The 22,774-nt window shown below is 41.6% G+C and overlaps 1 protein-coding gene across 4 annotated transcripts in view; it reads right to left on the bottom strand.

Annotated features, from left to right (window-relative positions):
* Positions 1–4,819: 4,819 nt before the first annotated feature.
* The window catches only part of LOC100867754 (netrin receptor UNC5C), a 44,780-nt gene continuing 26,825 nt past the window's right edge, over positions 4,820–22,774 (bottom strand). The window contains exons 3-12 of one of the 4 annotated variants that reach the window (XM_086910407.1): positions 18,589–19,002; positions 17,380–17,661; positions 16,537–16,704; positions 15,630–15,662; positions 14,863–15,027; positions 14,300–14,341; positions 9,223–9,360; positions 7,973–8,470; positions 6,638–7,595; positions 4,820–6,084 (exon numbers count right to left, since the gene is read on the bottom strand). In XM_086910407.1, coding sequence (XP_086766533.1) covers positions 5,913–6,084; positions 6,638–7,595; positions 7,973–8,470; positions 9,223–9,360; positions 14,300–14,341; positions 14,863–15,027; positions 15,630–15,662; positions 16,537–16,704; positions 17,380–17,661; positions 18,589–19,002 — 2,870 coding nt within the window. In that variant the 3' untranslated portion in view covers positions 4,820–5,912. The remainder of the gene's footprint in view (positions 6,085–6,637; positions 7,596–7,972; positions 8,471–9,222; positions 9,361–14,299; positions 14,342–14,862; positions 15,028–15,629; positions 15,663–16,536; positions 16,705–17,379; positions 17,662–18,588; positions 19,003–22,774) is intronic. The other 3 variants (XM_086910409.1, XM_086910410.1, XM_086910411.1) reach the window with 3 other exon arrangements.

The raw sequence follows: 22,774 nt of genomic DNA on the forward strand, positions 1-22,774 counted from the left end.
TGGAGGATTAGATTATTGTGAAGAGTGCAAAAGAAGAAAAAGCAATGGAATTAATATTTGAATAGAATTTTTGTCGTTCAGTTTTGACGAGATACGACGATGGTCGAGTGAAGATTAAAACCGAGAATTTTATAAATAAGGATTTATCGTTTCAATTTCTGTTCTGGAATGAGGAAAACTTTAATAAGTAAACGTAACGAGGAAACTTTGTATCGGAATATGGTTAATCTTCTTGTTTCAATGGTAATCAGACAGAGATACGTATTTAGTATTATAAATTATATCACTATACCGCCGTCGGAAGCAAATCGTAGAATTACAAATGGGGTTTATTTGCAAACAATCCTTGCAATCCGATTTCTAAATGTCAAAATGTTGCTACGAACGGCTTATTCATCGCGTAATGGAAGACGAGAATTATTACAAGTAGCATATCAAATAATTATAATTTTTCCAGTTTAAATTATTACAAGTGGAAAGTTTCGAGCCCGACTACTTATTATTATTTCTTGCCGTGGACAATAAAATCGAGTGGAAAGGAACGAATCATTGGATTCGTGATAGATATTGAATATGTGGTAGCCGATATCGAGATATCGCGGCGAATTGTCGAGGCATGTCTCTAAGCGGTCGCATTAAATTCACACTCGGAACGACTTCACTTTTCGTCGATTCGAAACTAGTCCGTTTAGTTGGTCGATCGGCCATTACAGGTAGGACGTTCCGTTTAAGCCAGCTGAGCCTTCGTGAGTGCCCCTCTCGAATAGAGAAGCGAAACGAGCCTATTTTCGTGATCGTTAGAAAATCCGCGCTATCCGACGTGGCACGTAATGACGGGCATTTAGAAAATCCGACCGCTTAATGCCGACACAGCATGGAAACTACGGCGGTACATTCTTGATCAGTGGTTGCCAATATTGTGGATAATGTTATTCGAAGAGACAAAGGGCAGAAAAATTCAAAGATCCAAAAGTTGAACTTGCATCTGCAGAAGCAAGGAGATCCAACAGACTCAAATAAATCCAAGATGTACACAAAAGTAGAAAGATCCAAAGAATCTAGAACAGAAATCAAATCCATAAATCCATGGAAAAACAAATGAATCCAAAGTGGAAAGAGTTAAAGATTGTTCGGAGAGGAAGAAGGTGCAGAGATCCATAAAAGTAGAGACGGTCATAGAAGATTGTGAAAAGCAAAGGATCCAAAAATTCTCAAGAATCGAAAAGGCGTGCAGAAGGGCGAGGAAGAATTGGGAACCTCTATGGTGATCGAGACACGGTTGTCGGTAGACGCATATCAATGAGTATTAGGCATACCGAGGTGTCCAGTGTCGCGATTGCGCGAATAGTAAAAGGCGGTTCATCTCTCGCGACGCGACACTCGCTTCGGGAGGAGGGAGAAGTAACCGTTTCTCTGTCGAGCTATTTTTATGGCACTTAGACTTTCCACCGTGCGGCAACATGCTGGAGCACTTGAAGAACACTTGTGCGCATTCCGTTACGTTTACGCAACGCAGCGTCGAACAACACACCGTGTTCGCCGCGAGTCGAAGAGGAGGATCGAGACTCCATGTTCCGCGAACGGAGAGATCAAGTGGTGGGCTTTTTAATTTTCTAGTAGGCGCGGCTTTCCACTCCAGGGCCCGGTTCCGGCCCTCTCTTTCTTTTTTCTTTTTTTCTTCAAAGATCCGCCGTAATAGTTGTTCTCCACGAAGATCCTTCAGACGAGGCCGACCTCTCTCGCTCCGTGAGAAACTGACTCACGTTTTCGCCCTTCTTCTTCCTTTTCTCTTTATTTCTCTTCCATTTCTTTTCTTTTTCCACGTTTCTTCCTTCTTTTTCTCTCACTTCGGTATTTTTTGTACATACATGAACCTGCCTATGAGCCACGATGAGTCATATGGTCGGACGCTCTTTTCCAAGCTGGAATTTAAATTAAATATCGCGCGACGAGATTCCTACGATGGTAGGAATTTTCCCTGCTCTTTATGACCATTCCCTTTTCACGTTTTCATAAAGTTTGTAACTCTCATTTGTTTGAGCGTTGACAATTTTATTTCTCTTTTTTTTTTTTTGTATATTTTTATTCGAAACTCGAGACTTTCCTTTACGAATTCTTTTTGAGAGATATTCTATAGGTGGATTTGAATGGCTCGTCTAGCGGAGTATCGTTCAATTGGCCTGTCATCGACAGATAAGTTTGAGAGATGAATGTCTTATCTGTGTAACCTCGAGTTATCTCATCGAGTCGGATTACGAATTTCGAATCGACCGATTGGATACAAATAACTAGCGTTTCAGAATATCATTCATAAAAACGTATGTCCCTGTATGTACCACGTAAATTTGTTTCATTCAAAACGGAAATACACTACGCGATTTCAGATAATCAAGGTTATCTCGTTGACCCACTCGTCCAATCTTTCTCAGACAACATCTAGTGAAACATTTCCAATTAAAATATATATATCAATATCGAAGTAATTTTATTCGAACGAAGACTAAGAGAGAAGAAAGAAGAAAAAATCCCAGCTGTCCTCAAAGTAACATCGCTCTGCTCAAACAAATATCGATAGTTATCAAGGAAAAGAGCTCCATATCCCTTCAAGGAGACGTAGAAATGGCAGGTCGTACGTAAGAAAAGCAGGAAGCAATGCTAGCTGGAAAAGGTGTACGTGTGACTGGTATCGACATTTCAAAATTGCTACGTTCGACGTCCATTGTCGCGTGTCTCTTTCCGCGGCGTAGATACTTCCACCCCTTCTATGGAAGAGTGAGAGGTAGAAAGAAAAAGTACGAGAGAGAGAAATGTCAATGGTGTGGGCGTAAAAAGTCTCGAGAAATATTCTCTTCTCCAACAATTCTCGCCACCTCGTCGAGGGAAATTGAAGCGGTATTTTGTGTCTGCGTCATAGTTGGAGGCAGTTGCAAAGGGGTGTGAGTGAAAAGAAAAGTAGACGGTGGAGGGGAGAAAGAGTCTTTCCCGTGGAAATTATCGACGATACGTCGATAAAATGCATTTGGCGGCAACCGTTGCACTTGTGTCTTTCACGTGAAAGATCGTGACAGACGGCGTTTCGTGTCCGGATAGATCGTTGCCAGCTAGAATCGCCTCTCGTCGTCGTCCTTCTGGCTTGATTGAGCCGCGTTGCGTGCACCTCGAACCGGCATGAAACTGTATTTACTTAGATTTATGCGCCATGCGCCCGTGCAACAAATCGTGTTCCGTGAAGCGATTACCAAAGGAAATGCAATTTTCTTTACTCCCGTGCGCTTGAAATATAGGAGTTCGCGCCTACGAGCGAGCTCTCGCAGCTGTCGGCCTTTGAACGTGTTCATTGAAAGGCGCGGATTTATAAAGTCGTTCGAGGATTCACGTTGGATCTTCCTTTTGCTGACGATTTCTTCGATTTTCGAGCATGGAAGAAGAAGAAAAGGACACATTTTAATATAGATGTACTAAAGTATTAATGAAATCATTTTTCACGACAAGTAAAGTTGTTTGGTTTTCATAAATTCTAAAATTCTTAAGCAATTCTTAAAGCTTGACTCCCTGTGAGTTTGTCGATTAAAGATCTGCAAGATTTTATTATGAAAAATATGTGTAATAATAAGAGGAAAATAAGGAATTTAAAGAAACCATATAACGATACGAAAGAGCTGCAACATTATTTATTATTTATTATATTTGCAAGAAGCTTTCTGAAAATTTTTAAATATTTAAAAAATGATTAACTACATTTACTCATCATTCATTATTTTTTGCTCAATCGATCGATTCTTTTATTAAAATTCCAACGATATTCCTTGAATTCTAAAACGAAATAATGTTGCACAAGTGAAAAAAAACGGTAATTTCGTTGAAAATCGTGGCGATAATGCACCTACGTTTTACGTTTGTTGCTCTATTTTACGCGAGCACGTTCGTAATTCCGGGAACGATGGGATCGGATAAAAGGTTTCGAACTAATTCGCGGCCGTATTAAGCGCACGCATCCAAGCGAGGCCTGGAACGGTTACTCGATATCACGGAATCGAAACTATAATGGAACGTGGAAACTTGGCGACGATTTGATCGCGAGAAATGTGGGAGTAGCGCGGGATCGATGCTGACTCACCGTGTACACCGGTGAAGGCAACATTCTTTCAGCGTCTCGTTGGACATTAGGACGTTGTTCCCCGTATCGTGTTACCCGTTGCCTCGAGGGTTTCTTATTTAGGGAAGTCTTTCGCGCGAAGGCCTGGCAATATTAGCTGAACACGTTCGGCTCATAATTATGATCCTGTTACCGTGGAAATTTAATACTAAGTCTGTGGTCACGGTGAGATATATCTCGAATCTTATAAAGCTTCATTTTATGAGGGACGTTTATTGGTTTTTTTTTTTTCTTTGGAGGAGGGAATATATATGTTTATATTTTATGAGTAAATATTTAGATAATTAATACCTTTGAGATTATTCGGTGAAGATATTTGGCTTAGCTTGTTCAGTTTGTGTAATAACACTTACCTGAGAATTATTTCTCGTGTTTGTAGACCTGCTAATCCCATGCTAATAAAATTTAAATATGATTTATATTAACTTTCTTTTAATAATTTCCTTTATAAAATTGTATTATCCCTTATAATTATAATAATATAAATACAATTAAAATCGATTTTATTTATTTCACGATCAAAAATCGTATTTTATCTAAATAGTCCTTATCGATATCAAAAAATTAATTGCCGATTAAAAACCATACCATCTAATTTTATTTTATTCACAAGCGAGAGAGGAACATGAAAGAGGAACGTGAAAAATGAAAATGAGCAATCGCTCGAGGTATACAAGAATATTTTATTCGTCGAAAGTAACAAATATACAATTCTTCCAAATAAACTTGCGTCGATTTAAAAAAAGTCATCCGATTTCTTTTTTCGCGAATCGAAGTGGTGTTCTACGCGAATCGAACTTCCACCCCGTGTTCACGCGTTATCCCTCGCTCCTGTTCTTGGTTTATGGTCGAGGGTAACGAGCACGGGACAGTGTATTGTCGACGTGCACGCGAAAAAAACCACAGGCGCGTTTCTCTTTACGTTTTTTTCTCATCATTTTTTTACTTATGTATTTTTTTTTCTCTCTCTTTCAACAAACATCTGAATACAAACGTTAACGGAAACGGGTTCGTGAGTTTCGAAACCGAGAGTGAGAATTTTGGCACGATCATCCTTCCAGGAAACCAGTGGCCACTCGCGTGTATGCTCGTGCATCCGTATATGTATAACAAATCGATAAAAACATCTTCCTTTTCTCTTCTTACCACTTTTTATATATATATATATATTTTTTTTTTTTCCGTTTTCTTATTCGTACTTTTTTGTATGGAACAATATTCTTCGTTTTCGTTTCTTCGTTCCTTGCTCGATGTTCTATCTAATTATATATATATTTATTTATTTATATATTTATATTTATATAAACATCCGTCTAAATGGATATATCCATTTGTATCTGTTCGCCAATCCTTAGCACGTATTTACACGTATATATATATATATATCATCTAAATGCACAGTCTCTAATTTTTACTTCGTTTCACGATTATTACAATACGATCTCTCTTCAATAGAGATCTCGACAATGTCGCCTCGAACAACGTTCATCTTACAGAGAAAAAGGGAACGAAATAAAAAAAGAAAAGAAACGAAAGTTTCTATGTACAGAAGGGGAGCGAGCGGGATGAGCGTCCCGCGCAAATTAAGGCAGTGTTTCGATCAGTTCGTCCGAAGAGGAACGTCCGGGTTCCCCGCGTCAAAAAAAAAAAAAACGTTCGGTTCACCACTTTTTCTTTTTCGTTCACTCGGCTCGTTCGTTCCGTTCGACTTTCACTCACCACAGGAAACGTCACATGGCGGCTGGGTCCCGCTCGTTCAGAGCCATGGGCCCAACTGGGCCTCGAGGATCGTGGCGGCATCGGTTCTGCCCATTACTCGAAGATGATTCAGGAGATCGGTCACAGCTGTTGGCTCGTGGTGTTTCGCTTCCCAGAGATCCAGGATGTGCTCCGTGGGACTGGACTTGGTTGCAAAGTAATTGATGTACCTGCAAGTTGAAAGGGATTTGTTTTATATTAACGTGGAACAGTTATTGACGATGAAATGACAAGGAATTCGATCGAAATAATAATTATACTTTTAGAAACGAGTATCAATTTCGATGAGCCATTGTTTATTAAAAAGTATGTAATATAATCTAATCCAGACCTAATATAAATTCAATAAATTTCGAAGAAATATTTTTATTAATAACTTTTAAACGACCAAACGAATCTTTACTCAACGTGACTTTATCACGTAATCATAAAAAATCATAAAAATTGAAGCATCTCTTTGTATAATTTTAAAAAAATTCTCAAAGTTCAATCAAATCTAAAATATTCGCAGTCGAAAAAAAAAAAAAAGAAAAGAAACAAGATTCACAAATCAATGGGTGTCAAGAACAATCAACTCTGGAGAGAAACGAATCCTTCGAAGAGACACCCTAACGTGGAATTAGGGAAGAAAATATCTCTGTCCCCGGAGGGCGTGTTCAGCTACCATGCTCCGCATGCAAACGTAATCCGAGCAAACGCGGAAATCTCGAGAAGATTGCTAACCTGTCGACTTGAAGCCTTTGCGCGAGCATCCTCCAGTCGTTGCCGAGAGCATTAGGCGGATCCAGGCACTGGCATAGCTGTTTCCTCAGGGACCTGGTAAACCGAAACGGTCTGAGGGTGGTGGAATCTGTGGTCGCGTTATTGGCGTGCCCGCTGCTGACCACGGTCACCTCTCTGAGCGGTCTGGTCACGCTTCCGGATGAGATCAATTGCTTCGCGCCGTCGTACACGATCCTGAACACCTGCCTGGTGTCCGAGTTCCCTTGCGACACCTGAAGCTTGTAGCTTCTGCTGCTCGTGGGTCCGAATGCGGTGTCCAGGCCGAACGTCACGTGTTTCGTGTTCTCCTGGCAGTTCCACATATCCCTGAACGAGATCTCCTGTCGTTCCGTGGGCGATTTGCTCTGCCACTCGTTGCCAACCTCTTCGAGGCTGACGCAGAGCGACTCGCCGTTGTCTTGGAACAGCAGCGTCCTCGGTTTGTCCAACAAGTAACCTCTGATCTGGGACTCTCTGTCGACGATCGCCTTCATGGCTGCCTTCGTGTCCTCCACCGCGTAAACCCGGACGCAACATTGGCCAGCCTGGCTGGCGAACAACGCCACTCGCAGCCTCTTGGTGGCGATCACGTTCTCGCAGCTCTGACCGGCCAACACGTAGCCCCTCAACTGTTCCGTCACAATGAACGCCTCCGCGTGGTCAAGCTGGGTGAACAATGGCGTGTTGATCGTCTCGTTGCCCAATGTTAACACCCTGCTCCACGTGATCGATTGATGATCCTTGGAGGAGGCGACCGCCGTCCCATCCTCGACGCTCAGCCCGTCGCAGGCCCACACGCTCAGCTCCCACGTGGCCGGGTGAAGCATCGCGCAGTGCTCGAATTGTAGGATCACAGGCTTGTTGAAGGTCGCCGACGAAGGGCCGCACGTCACCACCGCGGACAGTTGCGTGATGCCGTCTGAAGGGAAACAAAGGGTAACGTCCGTTCCTTTCACACATTTCACCAGAGAGAGATAAGGGAGTGGAACAAAGGGACGAAGGTCTAAAGTTTAGCTATCTAAATTGCCCCTTCCTCTCGATCACGGAATTGTATAAATCGAATCGTAGAAGACGTTCCTCCCTCCCTCTACAAGTGTCTTTACGAGATTTCCCCTCGCATACATTAATTACACATGCCAGGGCGTGCAACACGGTCGCAAAGACGGCCGGAAACCAGTCCATCGGGGCCGCGTCCGCGTGTCAATTGAATCGTAATCGAGGGGTCGATGAGGCGTTCGTTCCAGCGGAACCGTCACGGACAGCCAGTTGCCAATTAATAATGCACGCGCCACTTACCGGGTAATCGAGGCCTAAAGCGATCCTCGTTCAGCACCGCCAGGTAGAGCTCCTCCCTGAGCGGTTTCGGCACGGCTCCCTCGGGCACCGACATCGATATGCCCGCATCCGGGAGAACCAGAAGCGCGCCACGCGTGTTCACCGCCGCCCCAGCCACGTTTCCGGTCTCGAGCTTGGGCAGACGAACGCTCTCCGAGGCGACGTTGTAAGTCGAGTCGGAGGACGGATAGGAGCTAGTGACGCTGTTCTCGCAATCTGAATGGATCTGCTTGTCGCTGCACGACTCCTGGGTCGATGTGCTTGGCGTTGGCGACATTGGCGACGGTTGGGGGGCGATCGACAGGTGGGGCACGTCGTAATGGTGCTCGGAGAGGGATCTCGACATCGACAGCTTCGGGTCGAAAGGATACTCGTAACAGGCCGGCACGCTCGTCGCTGTTACGTCCGGCTGAAGGCTCAGCTTCTTGTCCTGGTCCGGGAAGAACTCCGGCTGGAATTCTGAAACGCACACCGCCGAGCCACGGCTCGTGGGTATCTCTGCGCGCTGCGGACAGACGCCGCTGTCATACTATTCCGACTTCACAGCCTCACAACCACGTCCGCCACTTTCATCGGATTTTTCAACGATTCGCGTAATGAAATTGTCGAGAATTGTTGCTTAGTGAAAGTATCATTTTTCGCGCCGTGGTTATCGCATTGAAAGTTGTTAGTGTCGACGAAAGAAAAATATCGCCCTTGTGTTATTATTATAAGTGGATAGAAAAGACGCGGTTTACTTAAAGGATGCTTCTAGTATTTGTTATATCAATTCTAAATTCTGTACCTATTAAAAAAGGAAAAATTTGAATTTTTAAAATTCACACGATGTGTAGTTGTGCGTATCAAAGAAAGAGTTAACATAATGAAATTATGTACATTTTATTCTTAATACGTGTTACTAGAATACCAGAAAAGGATAAATTTTTATAACATATAGATGAAAGTAGCGAACACGTGGCGTTTGTTCAAACTTCGAAATAGTATCGTTTTAATCGAATCTATCGTGGACGAAGGGCCGAAAAACGAGTCCATTTTTCACTTGAGCTTGATCCAAAACACGAAGCATTTAATTATAGGAGCGTTATTAGTCACGGAACATCGTGTCTCGCTCCTTCGTTCGTGAAGAGCCAGCGCGGTTGGCTCTTTTTTCTTTCTTCTTATTATTTTTTTTTCTCTTTCTCTCTTTTTTTTTCCATCTGTAAAATGCTTACCGTTACGAGCCATGGAGTAAAGGGAATGGTCCCGACCTTTGCGCCTCAGAAGTTTCGCTAAGAAAAATGCCAGGCCGCCGATTACCACACACGCGACAGTCAAGCCGACGTAGAGAGCCACGTCCATCTGCCGGTTCGCTGTGAACATCAAACGACGTGTTTCCTTTCTTTATTCTTGTCTCGTGAACCGGTCAGAAAGACGCGCGACACGATGATGGTACAGGTATTGCAGAATGTTAATTACTTTATTATAGAATCTAATTATTTCCTTCTCTTTTCCTTCTATCAATTTCTTAGAAGACGCGTGCTGTTTCTTCCCGATCTTTCTTCATGGTTTTACGATTTTTTTTCTTAAATTATTACCATTATTTTTTTAATAATGTAGATATGATGTTAAAAAAAGATAAATATTATATACGTAATTTGCATTCAATGACTTTTACTGTTTTCAAAACTTACATTTGTTATTTTAATACGTTAAGCGGAAAAAAAAAGAAAAAAAAATTTAGAAACTTGACAAGTTTTAAAACGATATTTTTATAGTTGTACAGAGAAATAACTTGAACATCTTAAAAATTTCATTCAACCCATTCATAAAATACTTTTCTTGACGATGTAATAATTATATTTACACTCATCGTGATATTCGTTTTCTCAAATTTTAGAATGAAACAGACATTCAACAAACAGACATTTAAAAAATGAATTACGAATGTATGTCAAGAGGTCGATTTCGACGTTACAAGGGAAAGGATTAAAAGAAAATACGTCGAACATTCATCCAGAAACTATTACATCAGCGCGATTAATTAGTGTCTAATTAAATCCGTTCAACCGCAAATCGACCATGCGCCTCGTCCACCAACATGTCCATGAACATCTTTTCCCTCGAACACGCAACAGAAGCGAGAAAGCATGACCCGCTAATTCGAGACTTTGTTACGGCATGGCGTTAAGCCGCGCGTCGAAAGATTATCGCCCTGTCGGAGATTACAGTAACCACGAGCGTTAATTCCTCGTTTTAAGGGGCCACTCCGCGATACGATCTCGCCACTCGTTTTAAGACGTACCGTGCAAATGGCGCCGGTAATTCTCGCGTATCCGCGAAGCGTGCTCATCGTGGACGGGCCGGACCCCGACCACCATTCATGAATAATTTACGCGGCAACTTTTATGCGATCTTCTTCTCCTTCTTCCTTCCTTTTCCTACCTCCTCCTCCTTCTTCTTCTTCTTCTTCTTCTTCTTCTTCTTTTACGACGAAACGTATATACGCGTGGACCAAGATTTCGTCGTGGACGAAGAGAAGAAAAAGAAGCGAGAAGAGGACGAGTTTTTAAACGTTTCTCGCTAAATATTACGAGGATCGTCTAAGAAGGAAAGTTTTTAAGTTTCCTCTCCATTTACGCCGAGGGGGGACAGACAGAAGCTCGTCTTGCTTTCGCCCACCCTTCGTTTTATCGTTTTACACCGGTGTGATTCCGGCGTTTTACTCAGCGCTTTCTGACGATAAACACTCGGATCATTATTGTCGTGGCTGTTAAACGGCACCGTAAAGTAAAGAGAGAAAAGAGAAGAGAAGAGAAAAAAGGAGCGTTGGAATGGAATAATAACTTCGAGTCGGTGGACGAGCACACGGTTGAACACGAAACCAAGAAGACGTGGGACGCGATTAAAACCGCGAAAAATAATCGGTGACAGGATATTACGGGATGTGCGTTGCGTCATCGTGAGTGTATACACGGAATAGGGCTCTTGTCCGCGTGAAATCGGGATTGAATCACGGTGTATGCAAAGTTTCACCGAGATTCGAGCGGCGTTTTATGAATTATGTAACGGGGGAATTCATTGGTGAACTCCTTGACGCGAACTCTTGCCGCGGTTTGACCGCTTGTAAATACTCGATCCGACGATTACGTGGCCTCGTAAATTGTAAATAGTTCGTGGAAATAGATTTGCGAAACGAGACGAGAAATCTTATAGATTTTTGAATTCAATCAATTGGATAATTAATTTGTATTCCGAATTTTTATTGAAAACCAAATAAAGATATTACTTTAGAAATTCTTAGGAATCTATCGTAATAAATTTATCATAAAAAAAAAATACTGAAACTTATCGAAAGGATTATTTTATTACTTTAACGTTTCTAAGAATCATAATTAGCGAATTATATGTAGAAAATTTAAAATAGAAATTGACTATTACTAAAATTACAACGAAATCGGAGATTCGATTCTATAAAAATTTTAAAAGTCTATTATAATAATTTTTTACAAAAAATATCCAACTTGAAACTTATTAAGAGCGAAAAATTATTTCTCGAACAAGAGGCTCTAATTTCCAAATTGCATAAATTAAAATTAAAAGAAAAAAGGAATTCTATTGATTTGACTGCAATGAAATCTTACCATAAAAATTTCTCTCCAGAAAAAATTCTACAACAATTTACGTAATATTCATATATATAATAATCTTCACAACATATATTATAATCTAACAATTCGTACAATAATTTTGTACAAAAAAATATATACTAAAACTTTGTTACTTTTCCAACATCTCTAACTTGGAAATTAAACAAACATTAAAATTTAAAAAAGGAACACATTAAAAATTGATTCTTTCCACGTTCTACCCTTCAATGCCTCATTGTCACGCTCAAGATCACACGGGTGTCTGGCCAAGAGGATTTTCGACAAACAGTACGAGATCTTCGGATGAAAAAGCAACGTCTGACGTGCCTAAGCTTCTTCCAATTTTAGAATGTCAAAGCCATTCTCGGTTGTAACTCCGGTACGTGACTTTCGAGAGAGAAAGAGAGAGAGAGAGCCGGTTCCTTGTTCGCAGGATCATGCTTGGCGCACGCTTGTCCCGGGGACACGTGCTTCGAACATCAATATATCGCGGTGACGAAAACGCATACGAACGAAAAAAGGGGGAGAGAAAGAGGGAGATGGAAGGAGAAGGATGTATTCCCTAAAACGCAATAGTTCCACGTCGTTAGCTTGGGTTAGGCTCTCCTCGATCGTTCGCGTGTTCCACCCCCTTACGCAAGCTGGAAAGTGGTGCAGGGGGTCGCGGAGATTTATTTTTTCTACTGGCAATTGATAACGCTTCATAACCTCGACCTAATGTATCTGAAACCTATAATTCATCCGCAGCCCACCCTCGAAAGGATCTTGGCTCCGATTGCCTTTTTCTTTTTTTCTTTTTTTTTTCTTTCTTTTCGTTATCGCACTTTCACGACTCTTTCCCGAAAACTTCGCATACTACTTTGAAATATTTCCTCTTATCTTTAAGAAAAAACTTTATAAATAACTACTTTTATTATCGAATTGATATTTCGTTAAGATATTACTTCTATTGTGTGACTCGAAGTTTTTCTAAATGCAAAAAAAACGGCGAGTATGGAGTTAATTCTTAACACCGTCAACTCTATCGTTTTCGTTCGAAGTTATACTCAAGATCCTCAAACGTGTACTTCTCAACCATTTCCCGGAAAACCACCCTAAAATCAGGTTTGGAGCTCAATTCGCAACAATTCTCGCGTCTTATCGTGGCTTTCGACGAAAATCGAAGTCGAGGGGTGGTTTCTGGCCCGGCCAACCCCTCGACCGAGCTACTCACGTTCAGGCCTCCGCCACAGGATAATGGCACTTTATTTGCATGCACGATCAATTTCCACGAGCGGGGGAGGGCGAGGAAGGCGTAACGGCTACCGATTACATAATTTTCTTCGATATTAAAGCGGGCCCACCCCCATCGACGCGAGGGGAGAGGGGACGGGAAGGTGAGTAGAGACCTGTGTCGAACGGTATCGCGTGCAACTTTGATGTGGTTCGGTCGATAGAATCGACCGGCTAACGTGGAGGGAGGCCTCCTCTTTGTCTGAATCTATACGGATCCGGTATAGGCCACCCTCGGCCACTTCATTGTTGCGACCGTTTGGGCCGAGATTCGGCCCTTCGATGATCGTTCTGCCGAGCGTCAATAATTAACCGGTCGCGTAATTAAAAGTAAATACGAGGAGCGGCTGTGTACTTTCGTCGTTCGCGTGGAAAACTTGATCTGTAAATAGCGGAGGAATGATGATGAGGGGGGGTTGGATGAGATGAGAAGGCGTTTTTCCTCGGGCTACGAAACCGTGGAAACCAATTATTGAAGCAACAGTGAAGGGAACTGTTGGAAAGATGGAAGGGTTTAAATTGGGCAAAAATGACGGAAGACGTGTTCAACGTGTACTTCGATTATTAATGATTATTTTGTATATTAAACAATTTCTACTTAATCGCTTTATTCAAAAATTTATCGATAATTTGTGATTGTTATATATCTTTCGGGATCAAATTTCTTATTTGTTTGATTATCTTGGCAAAGAGTAAAATATAATGTAGTAAAAATTGAGATTTATTTCATCGAAAGAAAGCTAATTTTGTTATTTAGTAATCGATTAAAGTATCTGTTGAATATGCACAATATCGAACATATGAATCATTAAAATTTCACTAAATAATATTCAGTGATAAATTTCAATTTGTCTGAAAAATTAACATGTCTTTTCAATTCAAATCTTCAAAGATCAATCGAAAGAACGAAAAAATATTGATTCTAGTTCTTTTTAATCGAATTTACACGAAGATAGGCGTTTCTATTGGAACAACGCGAAAACCGTTTAGAACAATTCGTGACGTCTTCCGACATCGCGTTAATATATCTGAATCGATGGATATCGTTCTCAGAGCGGCGTTCGCGATCGTTCTATTCTATTTTCCCGAACGATTTGAATCGTATCTGATCGCGGGCCGAGCATCTACACTGAATATAAATGGAGCTCACAAGCCGTGAAGAATCCATCTAAGAATGTCGCGCGACGAGTTATTTTTTTCTTCGTGGCCGGTTCCACCTCTATTCACCGTGTTTTATTTCGAATTTCGCGCTTCGCACCACGGAACCAATGATTTTTCACGCACGTTACAAATTATTATATACCACGATTATTTTCTCGATCGTACGCTAGACAGAATTATCGTAAATTGATTTTATTCGAGAAAATGAGTTTGTTGAGTTTCAACTTACCTTCCTCGGTCAAGTGTGCGCCGCCCATTTTTGTATTGCCATCTGAAAAAGAAACGATAGAAGAACGATAAAACGATAATACAATCCGATTAGATAATTGAATTTTCAATTTATGATTAGCATTTCGAAGGGTGGAAAGCAATAAGAAAAATGAATGAGTAATACTTGAAACTGTTCGAACATTTATCACGAAAAAAACTCGCTCAAAGTATCCGCTTGATCAAATTTAATTACACGCCACGGATCCAATTCATTCCAACTCGATACAAACTATCCGACCTTGTCAAACTCGACGAAACTCGATCGAGATCCACGAACTTCCAACGTCCAGTTAAACCTCCCTATCCAACATCCCCTTCCCTTATTCCTACCCTCACCTAATCCACGAAAAAGACCTCCACCACCCTGCAACCATCTATTATCACTCGCCCTAAAAACGGTGATTCCTACATCTTCCTACGTACCCGCCAACTTCGACAAGGTGTCTTTTTCACGCGGGTACGACCCGATGGGGCGTCGAAGAGAGTCGTGACAAGTGGATGGGAAAGGATCTCGTGACTTACTGTTGCACATGCCGCCGGTGCAATTCGCCACGCTGGTGTCCCTCCCCTGGCAAGGTCGTCCACCGTGGCTGGGTGGCGGCTCGTCACAGGATCTTCTCCTGGTGTGCGTGCAGTCGGTGCCGCACACCGACCATGCCGACCATCTGGACCATCCTCCGTCCACCACTGTGCGTTCCCCGGGAAAAGAAAAAAGAGGCGAACGGTTCGAGGGATCGTCTTTCTTTCGTGGGGCCGTTAAAGGGGACTCGACGTTAAAGCGACGGTAAAAAGCCACGTTGAAACGGGACAGTCGTCTCGTAACTCGTCTCCTATCCCCACGAGTCTTGTTCGAAAACCCATACTCGTCAATTCGGCCGCGAGAATTCTTCCTCGCTTTCTCTCCGTTTAATTGACTCGTACTTGGGCTCCCGTGGAAAAAAAGCGGTTGTGTATGCGTCCAATCTCGACTCGAGTTGCGACACGATACTTACAAATGGCTCTTTCCACTTTCGGTATATATTTTATTCTCTAGTTTTTCTTCCTTCCACGGAGACATCGTCGTGATATCACGAGATTATCTCCTCGATCATATCTGCTTGTTAATAACTTTGTAAATTCGCGTTCGAACTCGAAACTCGTTTAACGATTAAAAATCGGTATATTTCATTCTCAATCTAATATATATTGGAATAAATTTGTTTTTTTTTTTTTTTTTTTTTTACTTTTGTTTTCTCTTTTCTCTTCGTTCACATTGCTACTTTTAAGCGGATTTACGTGTAAACACTTACCTAGAGTATTGGTGAACTCCTCCATAGTTCCGGCTATTCCGAAGCGAGCGTTAGACAGAAAGACAGTATAGGTGCATTATCGAAAGCGGGACAGACACAGTTAGTGTGAAAGACGTGCGCACACAATAATAAGCGACAGTCAATAATACTTTCCGATTAACCTCCTTGTCTAGCTCCGTTCTCGCTTTCAACAACGAAGGCAAACATGGTAAACGCGAAGTGAAAAAAAAAAACGAATTATCTATCATTTACATTCACGTCTCTCCACGTATCTCCGTCTACAGTACCATTAAAAATAGCTAACCATATCAAAATTCCGCGAGTGCAACGCGCCAACAACAACGAGGAGACAAGGGGGTTAATATTTCACTCGTCGATTCTCCTCGATACCCCGCCTCGTTTCCCCTTCGGCCATTGCCCCCCGACGATTTTCAATACGACACCTCCGCGCGCACCTCGTGCGTGCAGGTGCCTTCCTCCTCCTCCTCCTCTCCTCCTTCTTCTTCTCGTTTCGTCGTCACGAAACGACGTTTTCGAAAGGTGAATACGATTTAACGGAGTCGAGCCGCCTCCCGTTGAGACGTTGACGACATCGTGAGCGAGAGAGAAGCTCGTAAATCAAAGAGAGGAAACCTCTGGCGTAACATCTTGGTAAAATATCGGTTTGTCGTTGCCAGAACCCGCGAGTTCACGATCGAAAGGAGGAGGAGAACGGGACGATGTTTCTTCACCACCGGATAGAAGTGGACGAGAGGAGAAGAAAAACCTGTGCAAGAAACGTCTGTTCGGTCGCGGAATAGAATGGACGGCGTATCGACGTTAACGAACCGTGATGCTTCCTCGTTTGAAAACCTCGACCTGGCCGAGAGAGGTCGTGTATAATGAATTCACGGCGTAGAACACTCACCCGGACAGGCGATGTTGCAGTCCATCTTCTGCGTAGACGGGCCCATGCAGGTTTGGCCACCGTTCATGGGGGCAGGATTCGTGCACGTTCGTGTTCGCTTTTGACCCCCTTTCGCGCATCTCGAATGGCATTCCGACCACGCGGACCATGCCGACCATCCTCCCTTCACTGGAATCAAATGATTTTATTTTTCGAGAGGATAGTTAACCCATCGTTACGCGATACTTTTTAATTTTGACACTTGATAGTTATTGCTTCAAGAATATTTTTCTATTTTGATTTTTCAAAAAACTTTGACAGGATTTCGAATATGTCAAATGAAAATGAAATAGAGATTCATACTCCTGCCCTCTTTTTCTTATTTAATAATTCAAATTTACTCTCGTCATACCAAATTACTTGTTTCCAGAATGACAATGACTTTTTTCGTACTTTAGTGATGTATGGATTAGCTATACAATTTGACTATTCTTGCAATCAGAGACAATTAGATTTCGTAACTGAGCACAAACTTCTTGCTTTCTATTAGACAGGTTAATAATATTAAAGTTTCCAATACGAATATTCCTTTACGAATACATTTGGGAGATAATCCCAATGTTTATTTATATTGTTTTTCTGTTAACGCGAAACTCTCTACTCGTTCATATAATTCTATTATCTAAAATTCACCATATAAACAAATACGTGTAAGTAGTTGTAGGAACTGATTTTACGATTTTATTTGTACTAAAAATATTCTACATTGAAAAATTCAAATTTATTTCCACCATCTGAACAATTTCTACTTAATTTTGTTCACAACTATATATAGAAGATTGAATGCAAGAAGAAGAAACTCACCGTAAACTGTCAAGCTGACGGGCTCGCTGAGCCTCTTCGCAGCGATGTTCTCCGCGACGCAAGTGTAATTCGCCTGATGGCTGAGTTTCGCTTGGCCAACAAGAAGGTGTCCCTCGCTAGACACTAAAAGCGTGTCCGATTCTGTGTCGACGGGAACGTTATTTCTCAGCCAGTACACCCTCGGCGGTGGCACTCCCACAGGAGGAAGACACCTGAGTTCGGTGCTCTGGCCCGCCTCCACCGATACCGAGTACGGTGGGGACTCGAATTGCTTCTTCAGGTCTGGGAAAATGGGATTTATGGCTCTCAGAAACAGGATACTAACGGAACATGGTATTTCTTCGAGGCGAATGAAATAGTTAATTCGAGAATTTCCCATAGGTTGTAAAAGTAGAAAGATATCAAATTGAAAATAATAGCAATTAAAAATAATTAAAGATGATTTTTGTGAAATTTGAAGAGAACTGAAATATATCCATAAATATGTATATAAAAGTACAATAATCTATCAAATTTATGCAGTTGAGAAAAATTACACATGATGTACGAAAAAAAGATATATATATATAAAATATTCAAACAGTTGTAGCATTTAAGGGATAAAATAGATTTCAATTTAAGTTCTGTGGTAATGGTTATAAAAATTTTAATTTAATTATCCACAGTTTATCGAGTTAATGGAGAATTGATATTATTGATTTGTCCACGTTATTTTCGCGTAGTTATTCCAACGAGAGTTACGTAAGCGCAAGCACCGGACAAACGGCCCTTTCCTAAATTGATTCTCTTAGAAACTCCGTGGGTGCCTCGGTCATTGTGTTGGCTCGCATTAAGGGTCGGAATTAAATAATGACCTTAGGAGAATCAAGATAATTACGAGGGGCCAGAAGTAAGACGTGGCTGCACGGACAGCGGGGCAAACAACTGTCCGAATATTTATCGACGAATTCTTCTTGGAAGAATTGAGATATCTCGCGTTGCTTTAAAACTTCTTTGTGTTCGGCACAAAGTAATTAGAGCGTGCTCTAAAATAATTTCATTCTTTCATAAATATATTCACAAAGCTGTCTCTTCAATCACAAATTTACTTCCCTCTCGCGAAGATATTCTGAATTAATTGTCCACGATGTTGTGAAAACACAATTTCAGAAAACGAATGTATTAATCAGGATTAATAATAATTAACGATCGCATTATCGTCACACTTACAAGCGACATCGACAGTCGCAGGCTGGCTCTTAATCTGTCCTGAACCAGACCAGGCGATGCATTCGCATTTGAACTTGTCCCTGCCGAAATATTCTTCGATATGATCTCTTGTTACGTTCAACTCGCAATCGACTATCCTGGTACCCGTGTGCGGGTCCACGAAGTCCTGCTGCTGAGAATCCTCGGCCCTCGCGTCGTTGCACCGGAAATAGATTTGCAACGCGTGCGCGGCCTTGCAATGTAACGTGGCTGGTTTGTTCTTCACCACGAAGGAATCGACTGGTTCCGTGAGGAACACGGGTAGATGGCCGCCTGCTTCAGAGATCAGCTCTGTGTCGGTGGCTATCGTCGCCGAAGGCACATCGTCCTCTTCCAAGAGATAAGAATCCTCGTCTTCTGCGGCATCCTCGCCTTCTGGAAGAAACAAAAGTCAATGTCTTATTGAGTAATTATTTAGAAAAGTAGTAGAGAAGGATAAGGATATTGGAAATATATTTGCATATTGATTTCGTATCGAAATATACGATATAATAAATACTGTTGTTCAGGATGTTCTCTAAAATTTTTCAACAAATCGTTATCGCTACTTTGTTACTTCATTCAAGGTTTAAAATACAATCAATTATTACATACACCATTATTGCCTGCACATCGACGAATTCTTCGACAAAATATCGTATTTGTACCGAGCCACAATAAAATCTTTCACCGAAAATATTTCACCAATCGAGTTAAAAGTCGGACGGTAATCCCGAAATCCGAATCGAAACAAACGGCGCCGCTTATTATCGGCTCGTGATAAATTCATAGAATTGGATTAACGTCATTAACGCGCGGCAGGAGGAGAGAGGCGGCAATCAGGCGGGATCAGGCTGGACGCGCAGTCAGTCATTTGAATTCTAAATACACATACTACACTCTCCCTCCCCCCCGGAATAATCGTAATTTACGATCGAGTTATTAATTTCGCGCGGGCTTTATTCACCCGGCCCCGAGGCTCGTTCCATCGGAATCGTGAAAATTCTATATTTGCTTGTCAACAATGGACAGAGTACGCGGCCCCCTTGTAAATCCTGGCGCCGGCCCATTAATGCCTGCCGTCTCGCCCGCTTGGAACGGGTCCGCGCGCCTACAATCGGCCCCGCAGTAATGAATTTTCGGATTTACGCGGAGCACCGGTGCACGCGAGTTCGATGCATTTTCCGCCAACCGCCAACCGGTTAAACCTTTATCCCCGTGCGACATTTGGCCGGGGGCCACAATTTTCATCGAGATAATCGTTCGGGATTCCATATAGCGGGCCTTCTCGTGGGGAAAAGGAAAAAAAAAAAAAATGAAACGAACCGCTCGTACATAGCGTTGGAGGAGGGTGGTTATAGGAAGGTATGTGTTTCTCATTAAGAGGTCATAACGATGGTTTGTAGCGTGGTGGGAATAATTGGGTTAGATTTGGGGTTGAACTTTGGATTCAGTCGAGTTTACTGTTTGGAATATTATTTGCGACGATACTTGTTCGAGAAGATCGTAAGAAATGTATATCAAGTCTTTAATCAATAATTATATACATTTTATTCCGCATGAAAATATCCACGATCTAGATTATAGATTTATAAATAATCTTTCACGTGTAGAAACTTCTTGTGAAACATACTGCTATTTCGTTAAATAGAAAAAACCTATAATAAAAGAGAGGTATTTGTATTTCTGAAATATAATGATCTGACAACGGACAGAAATATAACGAGAACAGTTAGGGTGATAAAAATTATTGGCCTCCAGTTCCCGGTTTCTCCATATTCGTATCCCTTATCTTATCATCTTATTAACCGTCTATGTCGTTGAAAATTGAACGAGTAGCTAATCACTTTGATTGATATCGAGTTTATAATTATTATCAATTATTTTCGTTACGTTATTCAAGTGTAACCGAAAGAAAAAAAAAAAAGAAAAAAGAAATTATTATCGAATGACACCGAACACGGATTACGCAATGGAAATCGTGATCGACGTCGCGTCGGAGCAGCAGCTTTTTATCGTTATCGACGTTCGTTATTTTTCACGCGGTTCACGAGAAGCATTCGAATGAATTGCGGAGAGAGAAAAAAAAAAAGCGAGAAAACAAAAGTCCATCTCTCGCGCCGAAAAAATTGTCAGAATTTATACCCGATGGCGAGCAGATACCTCCAATATCCGGACCACGGAGATAGAAATCGAGCAACGGGCAAATGAGAAGCGTCGGCGGACGAATGAACGAACGAGCTGAATAAAAAAAAAAAAAAAAAGACATTCGTGCATACATATATATATATAGTATATAGTATATATATATATATGACAGGATGAGAAAAGGTGAAGGGACGGGGGGAGAAAAAATTTTTTACCGTGGCGAATCGAAGCGCCGGCTAAAAGAGAATTTTCATCGGTTTTCGATAATGGATCCCGATCGAGTGGCCGATGGGGTACGGCCAGTTTTTAAACCCCTCTCCTTGTACGCGAATCAGTTCGTAGGAGAATCGTCGTTAGCCACTTTGGTCCACCGCGACCAGCCATATCGACACCACGCTGGCAACGTCGATTTTCTGCGGGTTTAGGTCGATTAAAAGGAATATCGTGCACCATAAAGTACGTCCATTTCCCCATGTTTTCTTTTCACACCCCCATCGCCTTTCCCTCGTTCAATCTTTTCACAAATGCCCGCGTATGGCCAATACCGGTACGTGTACTCGTTTCTCGAATATATCTGATCGTGAAAATCGAGTGTTTTCCAAAGCGCATTCAACCTCTGGTACCTCTTTTCCCGATTTTCACTACGGAATGAACCGCGTATTGTTCAGATTTTTCTCTCATTTATTACAGCACTTCGGGAATACCGATCGAAAGGGAATATCGTTTTTATCGTGTTTTTTCCTTATTTTTTTTTTTATATCAATATTTATTGATAAATTCATCGTATCGATAGATGAAGTAGATAAAAAACGAGCACTATTTTAATTATTACTCTGTTTTTCGTTTTAATAATTATTAATATTTTATATAATTATTCTTGTTGTAAAATGTTAGTGAAATAAGCAAACAACATTGAAACATTATATTTTTCTAAATGTAAAGTTAACTATTGTCAATAATTATCAATTGTCTTGAATTAGATTATGAAGTAAAATTAAGGCATTGGATTGGAATAATTAATAAATAAAAATTTTGTTTTTCAACGTAATGTGTTTATGATAGTTTTAAACCACAATATTAATCACAATATTCCATTTTAACGTATCATCGATGAATTCTCTTCTTTTAAAAATACATCATATCCACAAATCACGAAATAACCCACCTGTAAGAATCTTTGTACCAAACATATAAACCTTTCCCCTTTTTTTCATCCATCATCTTTCCAAAGCATTTATTCCAAATACTCCGAAAACACCGGATTTCCACGGATTAAAACAAACGATTAAAACAAACCGAACATCCACGTCGTCGTCTGTCCGCGATGTTTTCCTTTCGCGCCTTTCTTTCTCTTTCCGCCGAGTCAAAATCACCCCCTCCCTCCCAGTGTGTGCACACGTTCGCAAACATACGAACGGAGGGAATCGAGCGTGACGTAGAAAAGGACGGAGAACGTGGAACGAGGAAGAAGACCCGGAAAGAGAGAGAGAGGACTCAATCGAGCGAAGCCAAGAGGAGACACAGCCGGCGAAAAGAGGATTTCCATCGATTTCCGATAATTCCGCTGATCGGTTGCCCGATAAAGTTCCGCGGAATCGTTTCCACTCCCTCCGCCTAATTCCTCTGGTCGAGTTCGTATAAATTCCAGGCTGGCCATTTCGAGCACAACCGTATCCCTTTTTCCCCTCTCTTTTTCTTTGATTGCTCGCTCGTACACCACGCTAATTCGCGCCACCCCCTCGCTTCCACCCCTCGAGGGCCGAGGCTTCTTCTTTTTCTCTTCTCTCGACATCGCGAGAGAAGGGGATGGGGGAAGAAAAAAAAAAGAAAGAAAGAAAAAGAAACTAAAGTAATCAGATGAACGCTTAATCGAGCGATATAACACGAACTCGAGGAAAAAAAGAAGTTTGGAGAAATGGGGTGGTTGGTTGGTGGGGATGGTTGATAAAGGGGAAGATTGAAACCGAGCTGTATTACGCGTGTATTTGTTTCTTTTGCGCGTGGATTATTCTCACGGTTT

This window comes from Apis florea, unplaced genomic scaffold, assembly GCF_048593485.1.
Source record: "Apis florea isolate Af1SG1 unplaced genomic scaffold, ASM4859348v1 contig_3176_pilon, whole genome shotgun sequence".
NCBI classification, from domain to species: Eukaryota; Metazoa; Arthropoda; class Insecta; order Hymenoptera; family Apidae; genus Apis; species Apis florea.